Here is a 23200-nt window from a genome sequence, read left to right as displayed (position 1 = left end):
GTGTATTAGGGTTCTCCAGAGAAACAGAATAAGGTATGTGTGTGTGTGTGTGTGTGTGTGTGTGTGTGTGTAGAAAGAGAGAGAGGGAGAGAGGGAGGGAGAAATTGACTCACATGATTGCGGGGGCTTGGCCAGCCCAAAATCTGATGGAATAGGCTAATAGGCTGGAGACTGGGGGAAGACCTAGAGTTCAAGTCCAAAGGTAGTAGCAGAATTCCTTTTTTCTGGGGGAGGTCAGTCTTTCCTCTGTTAAGGCCTTCAGCTGATGGGATGAGGCCAACCCACATTATGGAGGGTAATCTGCTTTACTCAAAGTCCATTAATTTAAAAGTTAATCTAATTCAAAAAACACCTTCACAAAAACATCCAGAATAACACCTGACCAAATATCTGTGGCCCTGCCAAGTTGACACACAAAATTAACCATTACAAGGTGGGTATGAATATTATCCCCACTGTACAGAAGCAAAGACAGGAACAGAGAGGGTAGCAAGTGTGCCCGAGGTCTGAGGAGCCAGACCCTAACCTCCTGCAGGCTGGCTCCAGAGCCGGCACTTTTAACCAGGACACTAAGTGGCCATTATCATAAGCACACCAGCGAAATTAAATTTCCCCATCCATCCTCTTCCTGGCCTGAGAATGGAAGGCAGAGAAACAGGAAGCTTTCCCTGGGTGGGGCCCTGCCTCACTCAGGAAGCCGCACAGAACCTGAGCCTCAGAGATGGAGGGCAGGGCACCTGAGAGATTATCCCATCCAGACTTTGACTTTACAGGGGGAAACTGAGGCCTGAGTAGAGAAGGGACTTGTGCCAGGCCCCAGGGCTTCAGGAGGTGATGATGACAATAAACTGACACAGCATCTGTAGCAGTTATCCTGTGCCAGGGACCATTCCACGCTAACTTAGTCTTCTACATGATCATTATAGGGAATGAGGAAACTGAGGCAGAGGGGTTATGAAACTAGCCTGAGGTCACATAGAGCCAGAATATGAACCCAGGTTCAACCAGTCATGACACCTCTGAGGCCCAGGGCAATTTCTTGGAGAGGGGGCTGTTTCAGAACCAGGGTTTCCCCTCCTTCCCTGTTCCCCCACCAACTGCTCTGGCTGCAAGTCACAGCTGAGATGCTGCAATTCCTCAAGCTCATTAGGTAGCCTCACCCTCCTGTTCACAGAGAAAATGCCCCTCTGCACCAGTGGGCGGGCAGACCAGAAACACCCCTGCCCAGGAGACAGGCATGTGTGCACACACATCTCATCCCACAGCTAGACACGCCCCAACCAGGTAAACACACACTCCAACCCACAACCGGATACATCCCAACACACTGGCACACTCACCCAATCAAGTAAACATACCCTCAGAGCACAGAACTATGAAGCCCCATAGGTACACACACAAACCCATAATCACACATGCCCCCTCATACACAAACCAGGACACAACTTCCCTCATTCCAATTAACATGCAAAAGCAAGCACTGTATGGCAAAACATAGGCACCCAGACTCAGAAACCCACACCATACAATCACACCTACCCCAACTCACAGCTCATCCAACACACAGGCACACACACCTCTACGGATCACAGCCCAAAGCACTTGGACTCAAATATCTCCCAACACGAGCCATTCACGTGAGCCGCCTGTGCATACGCACTTTCCGCATCTCCAAGGGCCAGAACCCCAGATGGCTGCCCACCCCCATAACTCACCACGACCAGAAACAGGGACAACACACATACCAACGCAGGTCTCTGCAGTCCCTTTCCCCCCATCCCGTACACTCAGCCCTAAGTACAAGGGACCACCGCCACCCAATTAACTGCGCCCCGCCCACGTGCAGGCATTTGCTTAGCCCCGCCTCCTCCACCCTGAGAGAATCCTGACCCCAGCCGACAGCGCCCAGAACACAGCATTGAGCACCCGAGGACTTGCCCTTCCGCTCCCTGTCTCCACCCCCTTAGCAAACTCAGGGTGCCCTGGCACTTGTAGGGCCAATGCCAGGGGGAGTCGGTGCTCTCCCATCCGGTCTCTGAGGGCAACCACGCAGAGCCCCCACCCGCGCAGCAAGAAGAGTTAGGGGAGGAGGGGAAGGTCTGCGCTGCAGGCGTTAAAAACTCAAGTCACTCAAGCACGAACCCCCCTTTTCGGTCCTTGGTCTCACCTTCCCACGGGGAAAACCCTGACTCTCTATTAACCCTTCCATCGCTGCCACACCGCGGGAAGGATCCAGGGAGAAGTCACAGCGAGCCCAGCAGTGAGCCCTGAAGCCCCAGGGGGAAGATCCGACTGCCTAGGTCGCGGGGGCTTAGGCCCTTTACAAGACACCCCCACATTCCCCATGCACCCACCCTCATTCCCACGGAAGAGAGCCCGGGGAGAATCTGGGACGCGGTGGGAGGAGAAGGTGCGAGTAACAGGGATCTGAGGGAGCATGAGCTGGGGAGGGGGGCAATTGAGGGCAGTACCCCGGCCCCGCAGGACCACTGGGCAGATGGGCGAGGACAAGCCCCCAGAAAGTCCTCTGCAGGGTCTGAGCGGCTCGTGCACGAAGAGGGAGGAGAGGCTGGAGGGAAAAACGCCCGGGTGGGCTCCCTTACCTGATTTCCTCTTGGAACTGCCATAGTCCCTGAAAAAGAAGCAACAACAGACAGACATGGTTAGGGCCTGGCGGGTGCGCGGGGCTGCGGGGCTGCGAGGCTGCGGCAGCGGCTGCGGGGCGCCCACGGGCCGGATGCTCATGTGATTCTCGCGGCCGACAAGCGGCGCGCTCCGCAGCTGCACGCACTGCGCGCCTGCCCGCGGGTCCCCCGTCAGCCCGGCCTCAGGGCGCGATCCACCCTCCTCGCCCGCCCCTCCCGCCCCGCCCTGCAGCTCGCTGCCCGCCGCGAGGGGCTAGGCGGGCTGCTGGTGCCCTTTCCCAGGCACCTTCCCTCCTTCTCAGCCGACAGAGGAGGGCGAGGCAGATTCCCATGCACTTTGTAAATAGGGAAACTGAGGCCTGGGAGGGTGGTCGCTAGGACTCAGGCCCTGCCCCGCGCTGGGAGCCTGTTCCCCATCCCTGAAGCGCTTCCCGTCCCAATATCTTTGCATTGCCTGCTCCAGCCCACTAAGCCTTTAAAGTCATGACTGAAATGTCACCTCCTCAACGTGTCTTCCCCGACATCCTCCCCTTCTCCTTGTTGGCCTCTGAGTAATTACAGATTTGTGTGACTCTTTGAAGGCTAGACCCAAGGCTCCCTGAGGTCACACTGTGGCTCGTGTCTTCCCACTGTATTCCCTGGTCCTGGAATAGGTGATGATAGATAGGTGCTGTAGGTTGAATGTTGACCAGAAAGGCTCAGGCTGGGAACCTGGGGATTCAGTAGAGGTGAGGCAGAGCATACTGCCAGGAATGGCTGTTGAACTTCTAAGTGAGCACTAGGTTCAAATCCTGTCACTGACAGTAACTGCTGGGAGACCTCAGGCACTTAACACTTTCACCTGCCCTGGGCTGCCCCAGCCTGGAGCCTCCCCTGCCCTCCAGCAAGGAATTAGCCCAGACTCAGCACCACACTGCTTCCCAAGGTCTGCCCCCACTGCCCTCCTGCCCTTGCTCCTGCCTTTGGCTCCTCCCAGGACCCCTTCATCCAACAATCCTCAGGGGAGCCTCACATGCCTCTAAGATGCTCACGGTCTGTTAAGTGTTCAGGAGGGGCTGGTTGGGGTCCTATGTCTAGAGGAAATGCCTTTTGTCACCCTGGGATCAAGGAAAATGCCAATCTCAGGGCTTTGGTCAAAGCAAACTGTCCAGCTAGGCCTGCTGGCTGGAAAGAGGGGGGTCTCTTGGAGGAAAGGACAGCAGGTTCACAGGGAAAGGAGTCACCCTCATGGACACTCCCTGAGACCCAATCCTGAGAATCTGAGGGGTGGCCTGGGCTTTGGGGGCATTTGTTAAGCTCCAAGATGATTTGCCTCCACAGCCAAGGATGAGGGATCCCCCTCATGTTTCCCAAAGTTTGGACTCAGAACCCAGTGAGTCAGAATGCTGGGGCTGAGGCTCAGGAATCTGCATTTCTGATATCCTCCCCCTTCTGGCTCTCTTGTCTGAAAACATCCTTGGTATTGCCTCTTTCAAGCCTCACATCCACACTAAGGAGGTTCTATCATCCCCATTTTACAGATTAGGAAACAGAGGTTCAGCCACTGTCACAGGCTAGGGAAGGGCTGTGGTTTATAAGCCCACCTGCCCGAATGAGACTGCATTGTGGATGGGGGGAGGGGGTAAAGGGGAAGCTGTCATATCTGTTGCCTCCAAAAGGCAGGTGGAGGAGTTCCCATTTGCTCCCTTCCCTGACCTGGCCATCCAGGAAGGCCTGAGCCAGGGTCACCTCCCTAGGGCAGAAGGGAGATCGGGGACAGACTGTGTCCAAAGTGCCTGGCCATGCCCCTTGAAGCTCTGCTGTGGGGAGAATTCCCAGGGAGGAGGAGGAGAGCATTATTATATGGAGGCTACATCCTGCCCAGCAGACTTGCGTCTCCCAAGGAGAAAATTTGTTTCTCGGGCTTTTTTTGTAGAACAGGGCCTGGGGAAGGGCAGGGAATGGAGGGTAAGGAGGAGCTGCCCCCTCTGCCCTACTGTTCTCCCGCTGGTCCTGCCAGAGATGCCCTCTGGGCCTGAGACCACAATGGCCCACTGACTATTTCCTGGCTTCCCAGCAGTGATGGCCACCTTCTCCCCCTCTGTTTGTGCAGCTGCAGCTGCCCAGGATTCTCTTTGCGTTTGTAAACAGCTCCAAAGGGGAGATGAGCAGGTCATTACCGTGTGACAGGGGAGCAGACTGAGGCCCAGGAGCGCCCTGAGGCCCTGTCAGAGATTCTCAATCTGGTTATTCAATAGGATCATCTGGGGCCCCACCCTGACCTGACCTAAAGCAGTGTCTGCATCTCCAATGAGCCCCCATGGGGGTTCTGAGGCTGGGCCAGTGTTGGCTGAGAACCTTGGGCCCAGCACAGTGTCAGCCCCTGTCACTACAATCCTGACAGGTAGGCATGGGTGGTTCCAAGGGCCACTCCAGTCTGTACCATAATCTCCATCAGGACCTCAGCCACCCCTAAGAAACACTAATGCTTAGTAAGAACAATGAACTTGCGGTGCCAAAGAAGCTTCCAGACAAATCTCCTGGCTGGCCTGTCCTTCAACCAAAGTATGAGGCCTTTCTACCAAGGACTTCTGTGGACCCTGTGGTTTTGCAGGTGAGAATAGCAAAGCTTAGAGAAGCTAGACAACTTGTTCAAGGTCACACAGTGAGTGGGTGAGGCTGGGACTTGGTGACCGAGAACCCAGGCCTTGCTCTGGGGCTCAAGACAAATCCCCAAAAACTGCCAGTAGTGGGTGCAGGGGAGGAAGGGCAACACAAGGCCCTGGGGGCCTGAGAAGCATGTGGGTTAATGAAATGGAGGCCGAGGCCCTGGCAGTGGGGGTGCCAGGCTGGGACTGGACGGTGGGAATGGCTGGCATAGGAATCCTTCACACAGCATCTGGCCTCCAGCCAGAGCAGGCGTGGCCCTAATAGGAAACCTCTCCGAGGTTTCCGGTTGGGCACCTTGTAGCCAAGCCATTTCATATTTTTAGCAGCTGAATATGCTGAGAAGCAGCTTAGGTATCCAGTGGCTGGGACTCCCCCATCCCTCACATACCAGGGCTTAGGGGAGCAGGGGTTGGGGGGAGGTCGGGCTCCTGGACCTCCTGCTGCCCTGCAATCAGTCCTGGCCTGGGCAGGACAGCAGGCCCTCTGCTGGGGTCCAGTTCCTGAACAACTCAAGATCCCCTTTCCACCTCCCCTCCTTGCTCCAGTTCTTGCCTTGAGCTGGTGCTGACAGCCCCCACACCGCCGGCGATTCCACTCCCCATAGGTCACAGTCTAGCCTGCTTCCGACTTGCTGCTGAATCACTATCTTCCAGGGAGTCACAGGAAGGAGAAAGGGAGGGGAGGGAGGGCCTGCGTCTCCCTCCAGTGCTGCCAGAAGCTAATGTAATTGAAAAAGCCTCCCACAGGCTGTCCTGACGTGGCTCCATCAGGCCACTCAGGCTTCTCTGCAGCTGGTCCAGGGGTGAGAAACACCGCAGGTGCAGTGACCAACCATCCTAGACAGACTGGGAAGGGGGACTTCCAGGGCTCAAACTGGGAAGGTTGCAGACAAACCAGATAGTTGGTCCCCAGAGGGTCCACAGGTCAGGCCTGGCTGGGGGAAAGGGGCGGGGTTCCTGCAACCTAGCAACACACCCCTCCCCCACTTAAACAGGGACTCCTGAGTCCTCCCCCCCACGATATAAACAGTTCACCTCAAAACAAAAAAAATTTTCAAAACAATTTTTTAAAAAGAAAAGTTATCAATCAATCAATCAATCGTTCATCTCTTGGTCCTTCCTCTTGGGATGATAGTGTCTGTGGAGTGAGGGCAGGTGCTAGAAGCAGACAGACCCCAGTTCAGCTCTGCACCCCTGCTAGCTGGGTGGTCATCCTGCGCCCTTCCTTCACATCTTGAGCCTCTATTTCTCTGTCTAGAATGAGGATAATAACTGTACCAACCCCTTAGGATCTGGGGAAGATGAACCATACAGTGCTCATAAAGGGGTTCACAGAGTGCTCGGCACAGAAAATGCTCTAGAAATTATTACTCTTTCACGCCTAGACCTAACCCCATCTCTGTTGCTACCCAAATGGCAAGGGCCTGTTTAAACCTAAACCCTGCAGACCCCGCTAAAACCAAAGGCAGCAGCTTCTTCTTAAGGACTCCACCACGATGCTGATGGCACAGTGCCATGCAGGGGTGAGTCCAGCCCCACATTTAGAGTCTGGGGCTTTCACAGACACCAGCACCAGTGCTGGTCTCTGTCCAGTGCTGTCCACCTGGGAAAAGCCTCTTTGCACACACAACGTTTGAACAGGACTCGTCTGGAAACAATTATACTTTCACGGTGACACTGACCCACAGGAATTGGCAAGCTCTGGGCTCATTTATTGGGATGCATTTAACCACCAAGGAGCGGCAAATGCTCAGAGCCCCAAAATGAACCGGGAGATGTGAAGGGCCCTGCATTTCCACAGTAATGGCACCCAGAAGGCTCAGCTTGCTTTTTTCTTTTTTCCCCCTACTTTCATTTCTCTTAGTGAGACACGCTCTGCTCCTTCCCCGGACATTCCAGTGAAGGAGCTGGTGTTGGAGACAGAAAAGAGGGAGAGGCTGGAGGGAGGGGGTGGGAAAGGCATTTAACAGTTCCTGTGTCTGGGCCACCTGTTTTTGCTTCCCCACCCTCCACCCTTTCTTGAACATTCCTGATGCGCATTTGCCCTTCAGTGCTCTGAAGTAGGCAGAGGTGGTGTTAATCCATTTTATGGATGAGGAGGCTGAGGTCTTGAGGGCTTAAGTGGCTTGGCCAGGCTGGTGAAGCTCCACTGACATCCTGACCCAGAGGGCTCTCCAGGCAGAGGGCCAGCGGGGAGAGGACGCACGGGCAGCAGGAGCAGGCTCCCACTGGGGAAAAGAGGCGTCCATCCTGCCAGTGCAGGTCAAGGTTCTCAGAGTGAGAGGCAAAGCCAGGAAGGACCCCTGAGGCAAAGGAGAGACCAGGAAAGGAAGCCCAGTCTGGTGGGGCCGGCTCTGTGGAAGGACGCAGAGTCCCTGCCAGGTGGAATTCTGAGCGCTACAGGGCCGTGCCCTCGGCTGCCTGCCTTCCCCTCCTGCAACCTTCCTCCCATCAGTGAGTGTCCTGGCGGAGGAGGACACGCATGCACCGCCAGCCTGATGTTCTCACCCTCCTGTCTGCTGGCTGACATTGGCTGCTCAGCCCAGGACGCCTGTCTGCAAGGCCTGTGGCTGCTGGGAACTGCTCAAGAGGCCGGCTGGGTTGCCAGATGGCTGTGGGTGACCTTGAGAGCCAAGTGGTCTTAGGGACATGGGCGGCACCTGGAATATGGGGGCTGGGGGTGGTGGTATGCAGCCTTGGCCAGGGGAGTGATGTGGAGCCCTTGAGGTATGTAATGATGATTTTGACTGCTGTTATTAACCAATAAGCACTTTTTCAGCTCCTGCTGGAGGCTGCCTCGTAAAGGCCTATGCAGGCAGAGGAGAAATATGTGACATGCTTCTTGCCTGCAGGTTTGGGGTGAAAGTAGGGGAACAAAACTACACAGCATAGTGAGAAAGCTAACATTCTGAGACAATCTATGCCAGGAGTCACAGGAGAGGTTATACTCCAGGTGCAGAGAAAAGAGATTCCAGGGTTGCAGGACATCCAAGGTGGCTTCCCAGAGGAGGAAGCCTTGAGCTGAGCCTTGAAGGATCAGAGGAGTTTGGATCGATGGAGACGGTAGAGAGGGAAAATTCTAGAAGCAGGAACATGTGGCTCCAAAGAGGAGGAGTTGAACTACTTGGGAGGGTTGGTGAGCTGCGAGATAGGCAGGGAAAGGCCAGGCCGGGGCAGGGGTTGGGGTGCAGGAGTAGGGCTTTGCTGTCCTGCTGTGAAATCTGTTAGGTTTCAGAATCAGGGAGTGATGGGTCGGAGCAGGACTGGAGAAAGGTTTTTTGTTAAGAGGTGAGGTGGAAGGAGTGGAGAGGGTATAGATCAGTGGTAGAGTGCATGCTTAGCATGCACAAGGTCCTGGGTTCTGGGATCAACTCCCAGTACCTCCTAAAAAAAAATAAGGTGAGGTAGAAAGCTAGGGGGGCAGGGTGGGAGAGAGGCTATGACAGCTCTGGGACTGAATGTCAGCACAGCCAGGGTCTGGGCCTGGCCCTGTCCTTCAGCAGCTGGGGGACCTGGGCAAGTTACTTCAAACTTGTGTTTTTCAAATAAATGCCAGGTTGTGACCCATTAGTGAGTTCTGACATCAGCTTAGTTTAGGTCCCAACAAACATTTTAAAAAGGTAGAAGAGACAAAGTGAATCACCCACAGTAAGATTTAATACTGTTTTGTGAAACTTGGGTTTCAGATGTCTGTCTACTCATCCTCCTTCCTGTCTGTCTGTCGGTATTGGGGTGTGATGTGAAACTTCTTACTGTGGCACCAAAAGGCTTACCAAACCAATAAATTCTTGAGACCTCAGTTTCTCCATCCCTAACCTGGGTCCCTCCGAGTGTCCTCACAGGCTGGTAATTCTCTGTGAAACCAAGACGGTGAGACAGAGCATGTCAGTCTGGAAGTTGAGCCAGGAGACTCCGAGAGAAGGGGCTTCCAGTCAGCTGAGGGCTGGAGGGTGTTGGGGCAGTTCCACCCCATTTAGCCCCTTGCTGGCTTTTTGTTCTGGCTTTTGAGAGCCTCTGCGTGGAATGGTTTCGAGGGGCAGCAACCTCTAGGGAAGACAGACGGAGGGGGCATGAATCTGTTCTTTGCCCCCATTTGTGCCCTGATCTAAATTGTGGCACTGAGGGCCCTTGTGTCCAACAAGAATCCGTCCTTTCTCCGCAGGGGCTGTGTTTTCCAGGGTTCTCAGAATGGGTCCCATTGTGACCATGTGGACAGTCCAGAAAGGCCGGAATTCCTGCCCCGGGCGAAAAAGCTGAATTCCTGGGGAGGGAAGAGGTCCTGGGCCCCCCCAAGGCTGTGTCCCAGAGAGGCCCACGCCAGGGCCATAAATCTCCCAGGACTCACAATTGTCTCCTGAACATCCCAGAGGGTCTCTGCTGTTGCTCTGTCCACAGCAAGAGGACAGACAGAGCACTGTCTGTCTGTCTGTCTCCTCACCATGACTAGACTGGCCACTCTGAGCAAAGGCTTTGAGCATGTCTCCAGCCCAGGGATGGCTTCACTGTGTCTTGGCCTCCAGCCGAGGGTTAAGACTGTGAGTGGGGTTAAGCGTGGTTCAGACACCTACCACTTTGTGACAGAGGCAAGTTCCTTAACCTCTCAGTACCTTCATTTGTCAAAGAGATAAGATTAGTTCCTGCTTTTGCTGTTGTGGGGATTACCTGGGATAACGTGCAAAGCTCTTAAAACAGCGTCTGGCACGTGGGAAGGACCCCTGGCCAACAGCCTGGGTTCGGGAGAGGGGCTAGATGTGGAGCATGGACCGTGGCCAGAGTACAGGAAGGGCTGACTGGCCCATCCTCACCAGTGTGGGCTTCGCAAAAGCCTGGCCCTGTCGCCCAGGGCACCAGCTCAGGACCGGGAAAGCGAACAGGCCTGGGCTCCCACCTGCGTGCACTCCAAGGCATCACACCCTGATGTGACGACGAGCCATCCGTGGAAGAGCGAGGGGATGGAGTTAGGGACACAAAACTGGTTTCCGAGAGGGGATGTGAGGCTGCTCAGCCCTTTGCTGTGAGCTCCCCACTGGCTCCCTGAGCCCCTGCTCTCTGCTCTGCCCACTACTCCTGGTTCCGAGCCTCCCTGAACTTCTGGGGCCTGCAGGCCAGACCCAGGGAGCTGTGGGAGGGGCAGTGACAAACCGCTGCAATGGGCGTTGACTACAAAGTCCCCAGAGAGAAGGGCAAGGAAGGTCTTCCTTATTTGGAGGCCTTCCCATCTTTATCCAAGTGCATTTGTCCATGTGTCTGTCCATCCATCCACCCATCCATGTCTTAGCTGAGGGGTTGCCGGAGACCCAGCCTTGTGTCTGAGCAGAAGAAGGGTAGGAAACACAGTTCTGCCCTGACAGGGCACACTATTTAGGTGGAAACACAAGACAGACACCCAGGAAAAGAAAACATATCACTTTGTGATTAAGTGTCCCAAAGCCTGATTAAAAGGATACGTGGGGGGAGGGTATAGCTCAGTGGTAGACCGCATGCTTAGCATGCACGAGGTCCTGGGTTCAATCCCCAGTGTCTCCATTAAATAAATAAATAAACCTAATTATCCCCCCCCCAAAGAATTTAAAAAAAAGCAGATTGCCTTAAAAAAAAAAAAAAAGGATATGTGGTAGAGGCATTTCCTGGAAGGGGAGGATAGTGGACTGGGGTGGTTGTGGAGGGCTGCCTGGAAGAGGGGGGGAGTAGAGCTATCTTTGAAAGATGAATATTTAGAAAGAGCAGAGGCAGGAAGCACAGTTGGGGTGGAAGGGATGATGTGAGCTAAGGTGCAGGGGCAGGAACGGGTGTGGGATTGTGTGAGTGTGTGTGAGTGTGTGTGTGTGTGAGTGTGTGTGTGTGTGTGTGTGTGTGTGTGTGTGTGTGTGTGTGTGTGTGAAAGAGAGAGAGAGAGAGATGGAGCAGAGGAAGAGGCTGCTTCTGGGAGGCTGTATGCCTAGGGGGACAGACAGACACCAGGGCTGGGGAGACCTCCGGGTTGTTCCTTGGCTGTGGGCCTCTCACTCCCCAGCCCTGCCCTAATTTTGAGCTGGGGCTGGAAAGCTTGGAGCTTGGACCAGTGGCTTCCTGCTCCCCACCGAGGTCCTGATCCCGCCCAAGACCCAGCTGTGCTCGTTCCCTACCGCAGCCTCTTTGGGAGAGAGTGCTTGGGGCAGGGCCCAGGCCTCCCCTAGGCCCCGAGCCCTGCCGCACTGCTTGGGGGGCCTGCACTCTTGGAGCTTGTGTGGTCACCACTGACAGAGATTTCCCCAAACTCCTTGTCCCAAATGCAGAAGCATTGAGCACCCAGAGGTGCCGGGCCCCTTGTCACCTGCTTTACCTTGTCTCTGAGCAGGTCCTTTAGGCCCATCTTGCAGACGAGGCTCAGACAGGTTAAGTAACTTGCCTGGTGCCACACAGCCAGCAATGAGGAAGCAGGCGCAACCTCAGGGTCATCTGTGCTTACGGCCACTACACGCACCCTCTCTAGTATCTCGCAACCTTCCGAGGCCCGAGGAGGGGTACCTTCTCCAGAGAGCCCCCTCTGATTTTGACCCCCGACAGCTCAGAGTGTCCCAGTCCTGCTCCTAACACCTAGCAGTGTCCTACCTGGAGCTGCCCAATAGAACTCTGTGATCATCATGGCCCCAACCTGTGCTGTCCAGCATGGTGGCCCCCAGCCACTGTGGCTGTCGAGCACTTAAGAGGTGGCTAATGTGAGCCAAGAACTGAATTTTTAATCTTAATTAAAATTGTGATGTAAATCGCCACAGTGGACTGGACAGCATGGCCTAGACCAGTGGCCTGAATCAGGCACTGGCAGGAAGGCAGGTCTATTTGGCTCACACAGGGAGGTGTGTGTGTAGCTGGCTGGGTTCAAATCCCAGCTCTGCCGGACAGATTTAGGGTCTGTCTTAATTTCTACTCTATAAAATGAAGAGACTGATAGGCCCCATCTAACTGGATTGCTGGAGGGCAAAACAAGCTAACATACAGCAGGTACCTGGTGCACAGTGCGGCTCACGCCTCCAGCCCCCACTGCAGTCACAAAGCTCTGCGCAGGCCCAGTAGTTAACCTTGGGAAGGCAGGGGAGGGAAGAAGGGGAGGGGAGAGGCAGCTGGAGGAGGAGCTTGGGAAGGACGTGGGGAGGCTGACCTTGCTGGCCCCAGTGGGGTGGGCCAAGGAATGGAGTGTCTGTTTAGAGATGAAGAAACCCAGGGTCAAGGGTAAAGCCACTTCGCCAAGAACTTGTAGGGGTGGCAGAGCTGGGCAGTTCGAGCCCCATCCAGATGACTGTATTCCTTGCACGTTCCCCAGGAATCCCCATAGCTGCCAGGCTGCCGGGCTGCCCAGGGGCCTTGGCCCTTGATCCCAGGGGCCAGAGGGACAGCCAAGTCTGGATCCCCCTCACTGCTGGACCATGTGGCCAACATAGTGAAGTTGCTTCATGAAGTGGCAGGTGATGGCCACACGGTGAGCTGCGGGCACTAGGAATGCAGGATAGAGGGGCTCTCTGCTCAGGCCAGTGTGTCCAGGGAACTTGGGGTGCTCCCAGGCCTGCCTGGGACCAGGCCAACTGGGGATTCTGGAGGGTCTGCCCACCGGCTCCCTGAGCAGCACAGGAGAGGGTCTAATGAGGTGTCCCCAAAGACACCAAACTGGGCCGCCCAGTGTGGGGTTCAAAAGACCTGAGGAATGGTAGTCCTTTGTGTGCCTCAGTTTCTTTGACTGAAAAAAATGAGAGTGTTGCTCTGCGCCCCACTTGACCTCTGCAAAGAGGCCTCCAGCTCCAGGTCTGCATCCTCCTTCTTGTAAGAGGGACAATCTGGAAGCCCTGGAGAACGGCTTCCTGCCCCAGCCCTCCAGCTAGCCTTCCTGTCAGCACTGGACCTGTTCTCCCTCCTCTGGATCAGCCTGGCTCCAACTACAAAGTCACTGCTCACCAGGGCACCCATTCCAGGTCCCAGCGGGCCAGTCCTGGACCACTACCTCCACTTTCCATCACGTAATGATGTCCAAGCTCCCGCAGTCAAAAACGCCCTGAAGCCCTGGGGCAGGCATAAGCCCTTGAACCCCAGAGCACAGTGGGAAATGGGGAGGGGGATGGAGGGTGTGGATTAGGCTGCCCCACCCTGAGTGAACCCTTCTTCCTCAAAGGTGCGGGTGTGGGCGAGGCATACGATTACTGATTATCGTTCTTGTCATTATTATTATCACTAACACCATAACTGACAGGTATGACTTATTTTTTTCAAGCATTTACATTATACCAGGTACCAAACTAAGCCCTTGACACATATCAGCTCATTTTATCCTCACAACACTCCTATGTGGTAGGTTTGTTATTTCCCCCATTTTACAGGAGAGACATGGAGAATCAGAGAGGTCATGTCACTGCCCAAAGCAACACAGCGTGTGAGCCCAAGCTGCCTTAGTCTAGCGCTCAAATTATTTACCACCTTGTGGTTCATAAGGACATCTGTAAAATTCAGACAGCTAAGCTAAATTAAGAGAAGCCGGGGAAGAGGAAGGTAAGTAAAATGAAGGCAAAGGCTCAGCCAGAAATACCAAAATGACCCCAAGTTCTAAACACTCTTCTTTTCACTGCTTCAGCTCTGGTGTGAGCTTCATATACATTATCTCAATTCTCTTGACCACCCCAAGAAGACACTATCATTACCCCCATTTTCCAGATGAGGAAACAGAGGCACAAAGAGCTTAAGTTGCTAGCCCAGTGGCAGAGCTCACATTTGAACTGGGTGCTGGTTGACTTCTAGGCCTGTGCTTAGAACCATCACCATCTTTTCAGCCTCTTGGCTTTCCTGCCCTCCCACCCCTCAAGAACACCCCTGTCTCTGCCTGGAAGCCTCCCCTGGCCCAGGCTTCTCCCTCCCTATCTGTCTCTGAACCTTCCCTCAACTTCCTAGTCCAGGTGGAGGTCTGGCTCCCCCAGGTTGTCTTCCCTGCACATCCCTGGCCCCCAGAGGTCTGGCTCCCTCTCCAAGGTCCCCCTGCCCTCCTGATCTGAGCATCTCCACCGGGCCTGCTTGACCACCTCATACTCAGCAACTGCCCCGGGTGCACTGGCTAGGCCTGCCCTCCTGGGAAGAGAACCACAGGGGACTGGCCCCTCCACCCAGGCCCTCCAAAGAGCTTTAGCCAGTGCTGACCTCAGGCCTTTAGCAGACTCACAATGACAGTCCCTCTCCACTCTGGTTGCAGAAACTCAGTGCCTAGTGATAAGCACCACCCCCCATCCCTGAGCCCCCAGGCAAGGGTGGGGCAGTGCTTTCCCACCTTCCCTGCAGCTGCATTCTCCTCAGACCCCCTGTAGGGGCTCCAGTCCTCAACTAGCATTTACTGAGCACCTATTATGTGCCAGGCCCTGGAGGTCACAGCATTGAGTGAAACAGATTTAAAACAGACTCAAAAGAGACTCATCCCCCACCTGGGGGAGGACAATAAGCAACTGGATAAATCAGACTGATAAACTGGGTTAAGAGCTGTGAAGAAAGTGATAAAGAAGCTGAAATGAGGAAAGGAAGAGCTCTCTGAGGAAGAGAGGATTAGAGAAGCCCCAGGGGCAGATGGAAAGGCAGAGGCAAGGGCTAGGGGCTGGGGAAGGGGTAGGGGCTGTGGCTGGGACAGGGACCAGGCCATCCCAGGTGCAGGCCGAGGGGAAGCTCCTGGAAGTCATCTTAAGCACTGCGGAAAGCCATGGGGGTGTTGGCTCACCCAGGCTTTCTGGAAAGCTCCCTCCCCTGCTATTTAGGATGGACTGGAGGTCGGTGAAGGGAGGAGGGGAGGGAAGAAACAGCAGTGGGTCCCAGCACCCCTGCCCTTGGGGAGAACAGCCCTGCAGCCGAGAACTCTTTGCCGGCTCCCCAAGTTCCTTGGGAGACGAGGCCCCGGCTGCTGACAGGGTAGCTGGCTGAGGACGCACGACTTTTGGCTGCCTTGCCCCCCCACCTCACCTCACTCCCTCACTGGTATCTCGTCCCAGATAAGCTGCCTGAGTGCAAATCCTCATTCCCAGATCTGCTTCTGGAGGATTCTGAACAAGACAGCAACTTTTCCTGTCCCTGGCATGTCCCATGGGCCCCCACCTGCCCACCAAGATCCTCCTGGTGCAGGACCCAGCACGGCGCCCGACACCCCTCGGCAGCTTCACCCAGACACGCGGGCTGTGGGCCAGCGTGGGACAACCCGTGTCCTCGGGCTCCCCAGGCAGCTGCCTGTGGCGCTGCAGGTCCCCGTGGGCCTCGCAGGTGCCCTTTCCTGATTGGGGTGGAGGCCCGGGCACTTCTGGCTATTAACCTTGAATTCTTTGGCTTGGCAAGCGCAGCCTTCTCTAATCAGGAGCCTGCCTCTGCCTAATTAAATCAGACTTGACCACAGCCCAGCTCCCACTTCCCTGGCCAGAGCAGCTGGCCCCCCTTCCCTGTCCCTCAGCCAGGCTCTGATTCAATTCTCTGTAAGGGCCTCCAGGTGCCTTTCTGCGCACCAGCTCTCAGGATGCTCTGGAAATCAGCTGGGAGAGTTTCCGAGAGCTAGAAGGAACACTGGACTCTGAGTCAAAAAACCTGGTTCAAGCCCAGTTTCTCTGGGTGACCTCAGGCAAGTCACTTCCCCGCAATGGGCTGCAGACCCGTCAGTGCAGCCTTGGAGCTGGGCTGGAGGATGTCTGGGGAACGCTGGGCTCTGAAGGCTGGGACTGCTGGCAGCCTTTCCCTCCTGCCTCTCCACGGACACAGCCAAGATGGAAGAGGCTGCTTTGACGGCTCAAGAAACTGCAAACTCACATGCCTGCAAGTTGAGCTGTGAGTGTTCTATGGGCCTTGGGTAGCCAGGCCTCCTCCCGCACACGTTAGCCCCTCAACCATAGCAACAGTAATCACAGGTCCCATTTATTCTGAACAGGTGCCATGCAATGTCTAAGCACGAGCTTTATTGAGGAGCAAGACAGGTAAGAGCCAGGCTCTCCTGCCAGACTGTTGGGCCCTAGCTATTTCTGCCACTTAGCAGCTTTGCCAGTCACGTGATTACTCTATTTCTTAGTGGCGTAATCTGTAAACTGGGGGAAATAACTGTACCCACCTAATGGATAGATGTAAAAATTAAATGAGCTAAAACGTAATTGCTTTCTACTAACCCCCTGGGCTGCCTGGAACTTGCCCTGGTAGAAAGTTGGGCATCTTGTGGCTCAGTCCCCAGATCTGTTGTCTGTGCCCCATGGCCTTCTGAAATGGCTTGGGGGAAAGTAAGCATCGGGGACACGGTGTGCTGATCCGTGGAGCCAAACTGTGTGTGTACTTCCTGGGGGTGGGGATGAAGTTCAGAGTGGGCACCCAGTGGGCCACTGGAATCAAATAGGCAGGGAAAATGTCCACTGACAGATGACTGGATAAAGAAGATGTGTTATGTATATACAATAGAATACTACTCAGCCATAAAAAAGAATGAAATAATGCCATTTGCAGCAACACGGAGGGACCTGGAGATTATTATACTAAGTGAAGTCAGAGAAAGACAGATATCATGTGATATCACTTATATGTGGAATCTGGAATATGATACAAATGAACTTACTTACAAAATAGAAACAGATACACACATATAGAAAACAAACTTATGATTACCAAAGGGGAAAGGGGGAGGGATAAATCAGGAGTTTGGGATTAGCAGATACAAACTACTGTATATAAAATGGATTAACCCAACAAGGTCCTGCTGTATAGCACAGGAAACTATATTCAGTATCTTATAATAAACCATAATGGAAAAGAAAAAAATAGGCAGGGAAGGTACCCACTGAAATGGGTGCCCTCATCCCTCCACCCTGGGCCTCTACTCAATGGCCAGTCCACCTCAGGCCTGCCCCTGGGCTACTGAGCAATTTGTTCAAGGGCCAAAGCAGCTAAGACTACGGGAAGGTCTAGAAACCAGACCAGCACACAAGTGAGGAAGAACTCAGTCCCTGGGAACATGCATTTTCTCTTCCCAGACAGGAGCAGAGGGAAGGGATGCCAGTGGGCTCCTAAAGAAACCCTGGAGTCCGGGAAGGAGTTAAAAACCTCCCTCTGGGATCTTTTTAGGGTGATGAAATTTTCTAAAACTGGATTGTGAATGGTTTCACAACTCTGTAAATTTACTAATAGTCATTGGATTAATTGTACAGTTCAAATGAGTGAAGTTTGTATTATATAAATTATTCCTCCATTAGGCTGTTTGAAAAACAAAATCCCCATTCCTGCCCTGAGCACTGGGGAAGGCCTTGCCAAAAAGGCCTCTAATGGGAGCCTCAGACTGCGTGTCCTGGGTTGGGGGGGGGGGGGCGATCACATTGATTTAGGATCCCCCATGTGACAAATGGGCTACATGTTAGAGAGGGGTGGGAGGCTTAAGGGCTTGGTCTGGGGCTGGAGTCACAGCTGCCCCCAAGACCCAAGTCAGGTCTCAGTTTGTCTGGGGAAAGGGAGACCTGCTCTTTTGGGGGCTTCCAGAACCACTGTGCCCATCCGGAAAGTGGAGCTGGAAAGCACCCACCCCTCCTCAGAGGTCTGACCCCACAGCAGGAGGTTCTCCACAGGCTGGACCCTGCAACCTTCTCACCTGGTGAGAAGCCTGGATTCCGCTTCAAGCCCCCAAGTGTGGGAGGTGTCCTCACCGATATCTCCAGCCACTCCCTACCCTGTGAGCACAGCAACCATGGGGTACTGATTCTACATTCTGCTCTATGGTCAGATGAATGGTCCTGTCTTGCAGTTTGGAGCCAGTCGCCCTGGCCATGGACCCTGTGATTTTCTTCATCACACCTGTGTGGTCAGTGGGGTGCAGACCTGGAGTTGGAAGGGTTTGAATACAGCCTCTGACATTTACTAGCTGAGGGGTGACGCAACCAATCTGAGCCTAAGGTTTCTCATCCTCAAAAAGGAGGCATAAAACCTCAGAGGATTATACTGATGGTTAAACAAGACTGATCATGCTCAAAGGTCCAGCACAGCTTCTGGCAGAATCAGCCAAGCCTGCAAGCGCCTGCCAGGATGCTGACTGGTGTAATATCCAACGGGGCCACAAGGTGGAGCCAGACACACATAGAGCCCACGAACTAAGACGCTGGAAGTGACCCAAAGTTACAGTGGTGCTTAAACTCCAGTCTAGCTTAGGACCCAATTTACAGGGCCTGTGAAAGGGGATGGTGGTCCATGATGTCCAGAATACTTGTCTCTTTCACATCTGACTTACGGTGAATGTCTCACAGCCCTCAGTCCCCACTCCAGATGCTGGTTGTTACATGCTTGGACTATTAACAATAGCCTACTGGTCCGGATAGGATCACAGAATATCAGAGCCAGGAGGGACTCCAGAGACCCCCAAATTTTGCGCCCTCACCTGAAAATGAAGTGTAGAAGGGGTTAACGACTGTCCAAAATCACCAGCTGGACGTTGGATGCCCCAGGCCCATCTCCTCTGGCGCAGCTCAAGCCAACATTCTCACTCTCCAGGAAGATAGACTTTCTTTTCGTTTAAAGAAAATGGAAACTTCTTGAAACTGCCCCAGTCCTTGCTCCTGTGCCCTGCTACCTCCCACAGCAGCGAGCCAGGACCTGCCAGGTCTCTCCTCAGAACATGAGCTCCCCACAGGCAGGGCTGAGCTGTACCCACTTCCGTGGCCTTGGGCCTCACACCAAGAAAATGATGAAAAACGTTTGAATGAACAAATGCTTGCTGCCTGGATGTCACCAGAGGAAGCCTGGTCTAGGGGCTGAAGACCTGGGTCTTAGGTTCAGCTCTGCCACAACTCCCCGGGGAGGGGCAGCCAGGGGAATGGTTACAATGCGGGGGTGGCAATTACAAGACATAGGAACTAAGACTCCCCTCAAACAGGACATAGCAGCAAAGCAGGCCTCAAGGGCTCTCTGGGGGGGCTCTGGAGCCTCCAAAGGGTGCCATCGTCCAGGGGGCATGGGGGTGGGCACGGGGGGCCCTGGGCACCTGCACACCAGGACCATCCCCCGGGGCTGAGGTTTCAGGGAAACATAAGCCTGAGAAAATATCAAGGACCCTGCCCACACCCCCTCCCTGTATTGGGACATCCTTCCCCACCCTGCCACCTCCTTTCCATCTGGCTTGCAGGAGCTCAAAGTCCTGTGCCAGACCTGAACACAGAGTAACCTCTCCGCCTGGCCATGGCCCTCACAGCCCTTGCTCAGAGCTGGCCGGTCTAGAGCTGGCCTCCCACCTGCTTGCCCACCCAGCATGACAGCCAGGCCCTCAGAAGTCCTCATTCCCTGGAGCCAACACCCCTTTCAAGTGGGTTGAACACAGCTTCCTATGGGCGCTTCCTCCCACCTGCCCACCCAGGTTAAAGGAAGCCATGGCAGGGGGCGGGCAGGAGCACAGAACATCAAGTTCCGTGCTGTTCCAGTCCCCAGCCTCGGGTGGACCCACAGTCCTGAGGTCCAGCTGGCTTTCTCTAACCCATCAGCATAAAGAGGCTATTTGTGCAGCTGTCAGGGGCAGAGGGGTTGGAAGGACAGTGTGGCCGACATCCCTGGCCAGATGGGTGTGGTAGGGCCTGCTGGGTGCAGAGAGCTGTCCCACTGACAAGGGTCTGACCAGGACTCAATAGAGCATGGTGCAGGTGGGTGGGCTGCCCCCTCTAATTTCCAAACTGCCCGTCCCTTGGGCATGGCCAGGAACATGGATGCCTCAGAGTTCCCAGTGGCCAGCAGGGTGCCTGGGGGTGGAGCGGACAGCTTCACCCCCTAGTTGGCACCAACCCTGGTGAGAACTCCCAGAGCTGAGAGAGGCTCGGGAAATGTCAGCCCAGCTCCCGTCTTCAGCTTGACCCAACTCCATTACCCTAGGATTTTCTGAGTGGCCACTGGGCACCCAGGCCTGGGCTGATGGAGGAAAGGGGGGGAAAGAATAGAAAGTTCCCGTTTACTGAGCATCGGTGACGGCCAGGCACCCCAAAGGTATTTTTTTTTCCAAAGGCATTTATACCCATGAGTGCCCTTGAACCTCACAACTATCCCGCCAAGAGGGCACTGTTGGCCCCTTTAACAGAGGGGGAAACCGAGATGGGAACAGGTGAAGTGACTCATTCAAGGCCACAAGCAGAGCTGAGGGTTCTGACTGTTGTCTTCAGAATTAGTTTAACTCAATTCAAAATTCCCACCTAGTGGTAGCCTTGAGCCTTGAGTTCGTTGGCCCGCATGGTCCCTGGCACATAGTAGGTGCTCAGTGAACACCTGCTGGGTGAAGGCCGCAGCAGAGATGTGTTCTCAGGGCTCTTCCCAGGACCTTCCATCTGCCTCCCAGGGAAGAGGAAGGAAGAGAAGAGGTGACCTGACTCTGAGCACCTCCTACGTGCTCCACACACAGCATCTCACTTCATTCTCCTCAGTGCCGGGCAAGTAGGTGTGACTTACGGAGAAAGTAAAGCTGCTGTCAGCGGAAGCCTGGATTCTGAGATCTGGAGTCAGGCTCCCAAGCAGGCCTGACCTAGAGTTTGACTGGGATCGAGGCTGTGGGGGCTCCTGGAGGAGCCTCCCCAAACTCTCGGGGCCCTCCTGCATGCCCTGCCACACACACTCCCTGTCTTCCTGCTGGGTCCTGAGGCAGGGCTGGCAAAGTCCCCTTTGTCCTCCTGGACCCTGCTTTCCCCTGGGAAGGGCCGCCCTGGCCTCCATTTTCTTCCGAAATATAAATGGGGCAGGAGGCTGGGAGACCTTGTAAGGAGCGCCTTTTCTGGGGTCTGACCTCACATCACCCCAGCCCCAGAGGAGCTGTCCTCTGCTGGGGTCCTCCAACCCTGGAAGCCTGGCTCAGTGCCCTCCACGTCAGCTGCTGGGCCACCTTCACGAAGCTCCGGCCCAGACCCAAACCCAGAGCTCCACCTGTATCGGGTAGGACAGCCTCCCTGTCTTGCTGGCCTGCCCGGGCACAGACCTGGCGGGTGGCAGGGGTGTTGAGGGTGGACCCCAGGCCAGATGGAAGCTGACCCTTTGGGCAGGCTGGGGCAGGGACGGACAGTCCCGCCAAACATTGAGCCATTGTTTTAGGCCACAACAGAGGGTGGCTCTGTGGCCCTGGGGCTGAGGAACAAAAACCTGTTCAGCAAGGCCCTGCTCCTCCTGTGCAATTTCAAGAATTTAACCAGGCTGGCTGGCTTCAGTTGGAAGAAATGGGCCGAGGCGACAGGAGCAGGCCTGGAGCTAAGAGGCGTGTCAGAGAGCAGATCCTCAACCTGCTATGTGAGCCCACTATGTGCTGCTGCCGTGTGGGTGGCCCTACTGACTGCAGCTCCCAGGGCTGGCACCAGGCACATGAGCGGGATGTGATGAGATGGGGCACACTGACCCAGGCCTGGCCGCTGTTTTCCTCTCTGCAATGGAGGGGGGCGCAAATGCGTGTATGCCCACCTGCCCACGGGCTCAGGCCATGAGCAGAGGGCCAACCATGTCAGGCTGTGGAAGGAGGCGGCACCCCCACAAGTGGCAGACCGGGGGTTGCCCTCCTGCTCTTGCTGCGGTTTCCCCACCGACCCAGGGCTGCCACGATGATGACTGTGAGCCCGGCCTTGGGTAGTGCTGACCTGACCACGTGCCAGGTCTGTTCTGGGGTTTTCCATGTGCTAAGGCGCCACCCTCCCAGCAGCCCTGGGGGAGCAGGCACTGTTGTTATTCTCACTCTATAGATAAGGAAACTGAGGCACAGAGGGGCAAGGGAACCCAGACCACCTCACTCCAGAGGAGTCGGAAGTGCTGTTCAGTCTGCAACCTTGGTGGTGGACAGTGCAATTCTGAATCTTGTTAAACAGCACTGACTTGGATTCAGTCAACATTTACCAGGTGCCAGGCCCCGGGGGCCCAGCGATGTGGGCCCCCGTGGTGGGGAGAGACCACAAGAGGACAATGTGGTGTGGCCAGTGCCACGCCCAAGGCTGCGGGCTTTGGGGAGGCTTCCTGGAATGTCTGAGGGCTGACTAGGACCAGGTAGGTGGGAAGGGGGACAGGAGCGCTCCAGATGGAGGGAAAAGCCGGGCCTGGGCTACACTCCTGTGCAGGCACCTAAGAATGAAGGCGGTGGGCCAGGAGGCTGGAGAGATGGGAAGGCTGGTCTCAGCCCTCGGGCCTCAGGGGGCTGCACCTCCCCTGACCCTTCTGCAAGGATTGTGCACAATGCTGGGGGTCTGAGCACAGGGCTTGCAGAGGGCTGTTTGAGAACCTGCAGGTTCACTGTTTCAATTGGATGCAAATTTAAACTTGAATAAAAAGAGGCATTTGCTGGTCATGTGACTGACTGGGCTGAGAGTCCTGCCTTAGCTCCAGTTTCCATCACTGACATCACTGGGGAATCAGAGCTGAGGGACGGGCTGCTTGGGGGCCCCTGGATCTGCGGAAGGTAGGTCAGGTGACACCTGCCTCCCTGGCCCAGTGGCCCAGCAATGGGATCTTGAGCACTCAAACACAGCTCAGCCCAGGCGAGCTGAGCTGGCATGTGTGACCCTGGGACATTGTGCCAGGTGGCCCAGTGCACAGCCCAGGGTCACCTTGGGGGCTGCAGGGGTGCTGAGGTGTGGCTTCCACGAGGCCAGGCTCATTTGGTTGTCAGAGTTAATGCTCAGGACCACCCAGGCCTGGTCCTGCACTGAATTCTGTTGAGTTTCAGGGATGCGTCTTTGTCCCCCTCCTTCAGATCTGGCGACCAGGGATCTTCCCACCACAAGCCACCCACATGGCTGCCCCAGAATCCACACAGGAGAGGCTAGGGCTCATCATCCCCAGCTTCCTGTGCCGGCCACTTGCCAGCTGGGTGACCTCAGGGCAGCTACTCAGTTCTCTGTACAGTGACGTCACTGTCTACCACCCATGGGAGGCTAACACAAAGCCTGAATGACACCAGTCACCCATTTG

General features: G+C 55.2%; 1 protein-coding gene across 4 annotated transcripts in view; it reads right to left on the bottom strand.

Moving 5' to 3' along the window:
- Window positions 1-23200, bottom strand: part of SH3PXD2A (SH3 and PX domains 2A) — a 230898-nt gene that overhangs the window by 80631 nt on the left and 127067 nt on the right. For all 4 annotated transcript variants that reach the window (XM_014557825.2, XM_014557826.2, XM_032491006.1 and 1 more), the window contains one exon: window positions 2604-2632. In XM_014557825.2, coding sequence (XP_014413311.1) covers window positions 2604-2632 — 29 coding nt within the window. The remainder of the gene's footprint in view (window positions 1-2603; window positions 2633-23200) is intronic.

This window comes from Camelus ferus, chromosome 11 (genome assembly GCF_009834535.1).
Source record: "Camelus ferus isolate YT-003-E chromosome 11, BCGSAC_Cfer_1.0, whole genome shotgun sequence".
Taxonomy (NCBI): Eukaryota; Metazoa; Chordata; class Mammalia; order Artiodactyla; family Camelidae; genus Camelus; species Camelus ferus.
Note: the sequence above shows the minus strand (reverse complement) of the source record. Positions and strands in the feature narration are given on the sequence as shown.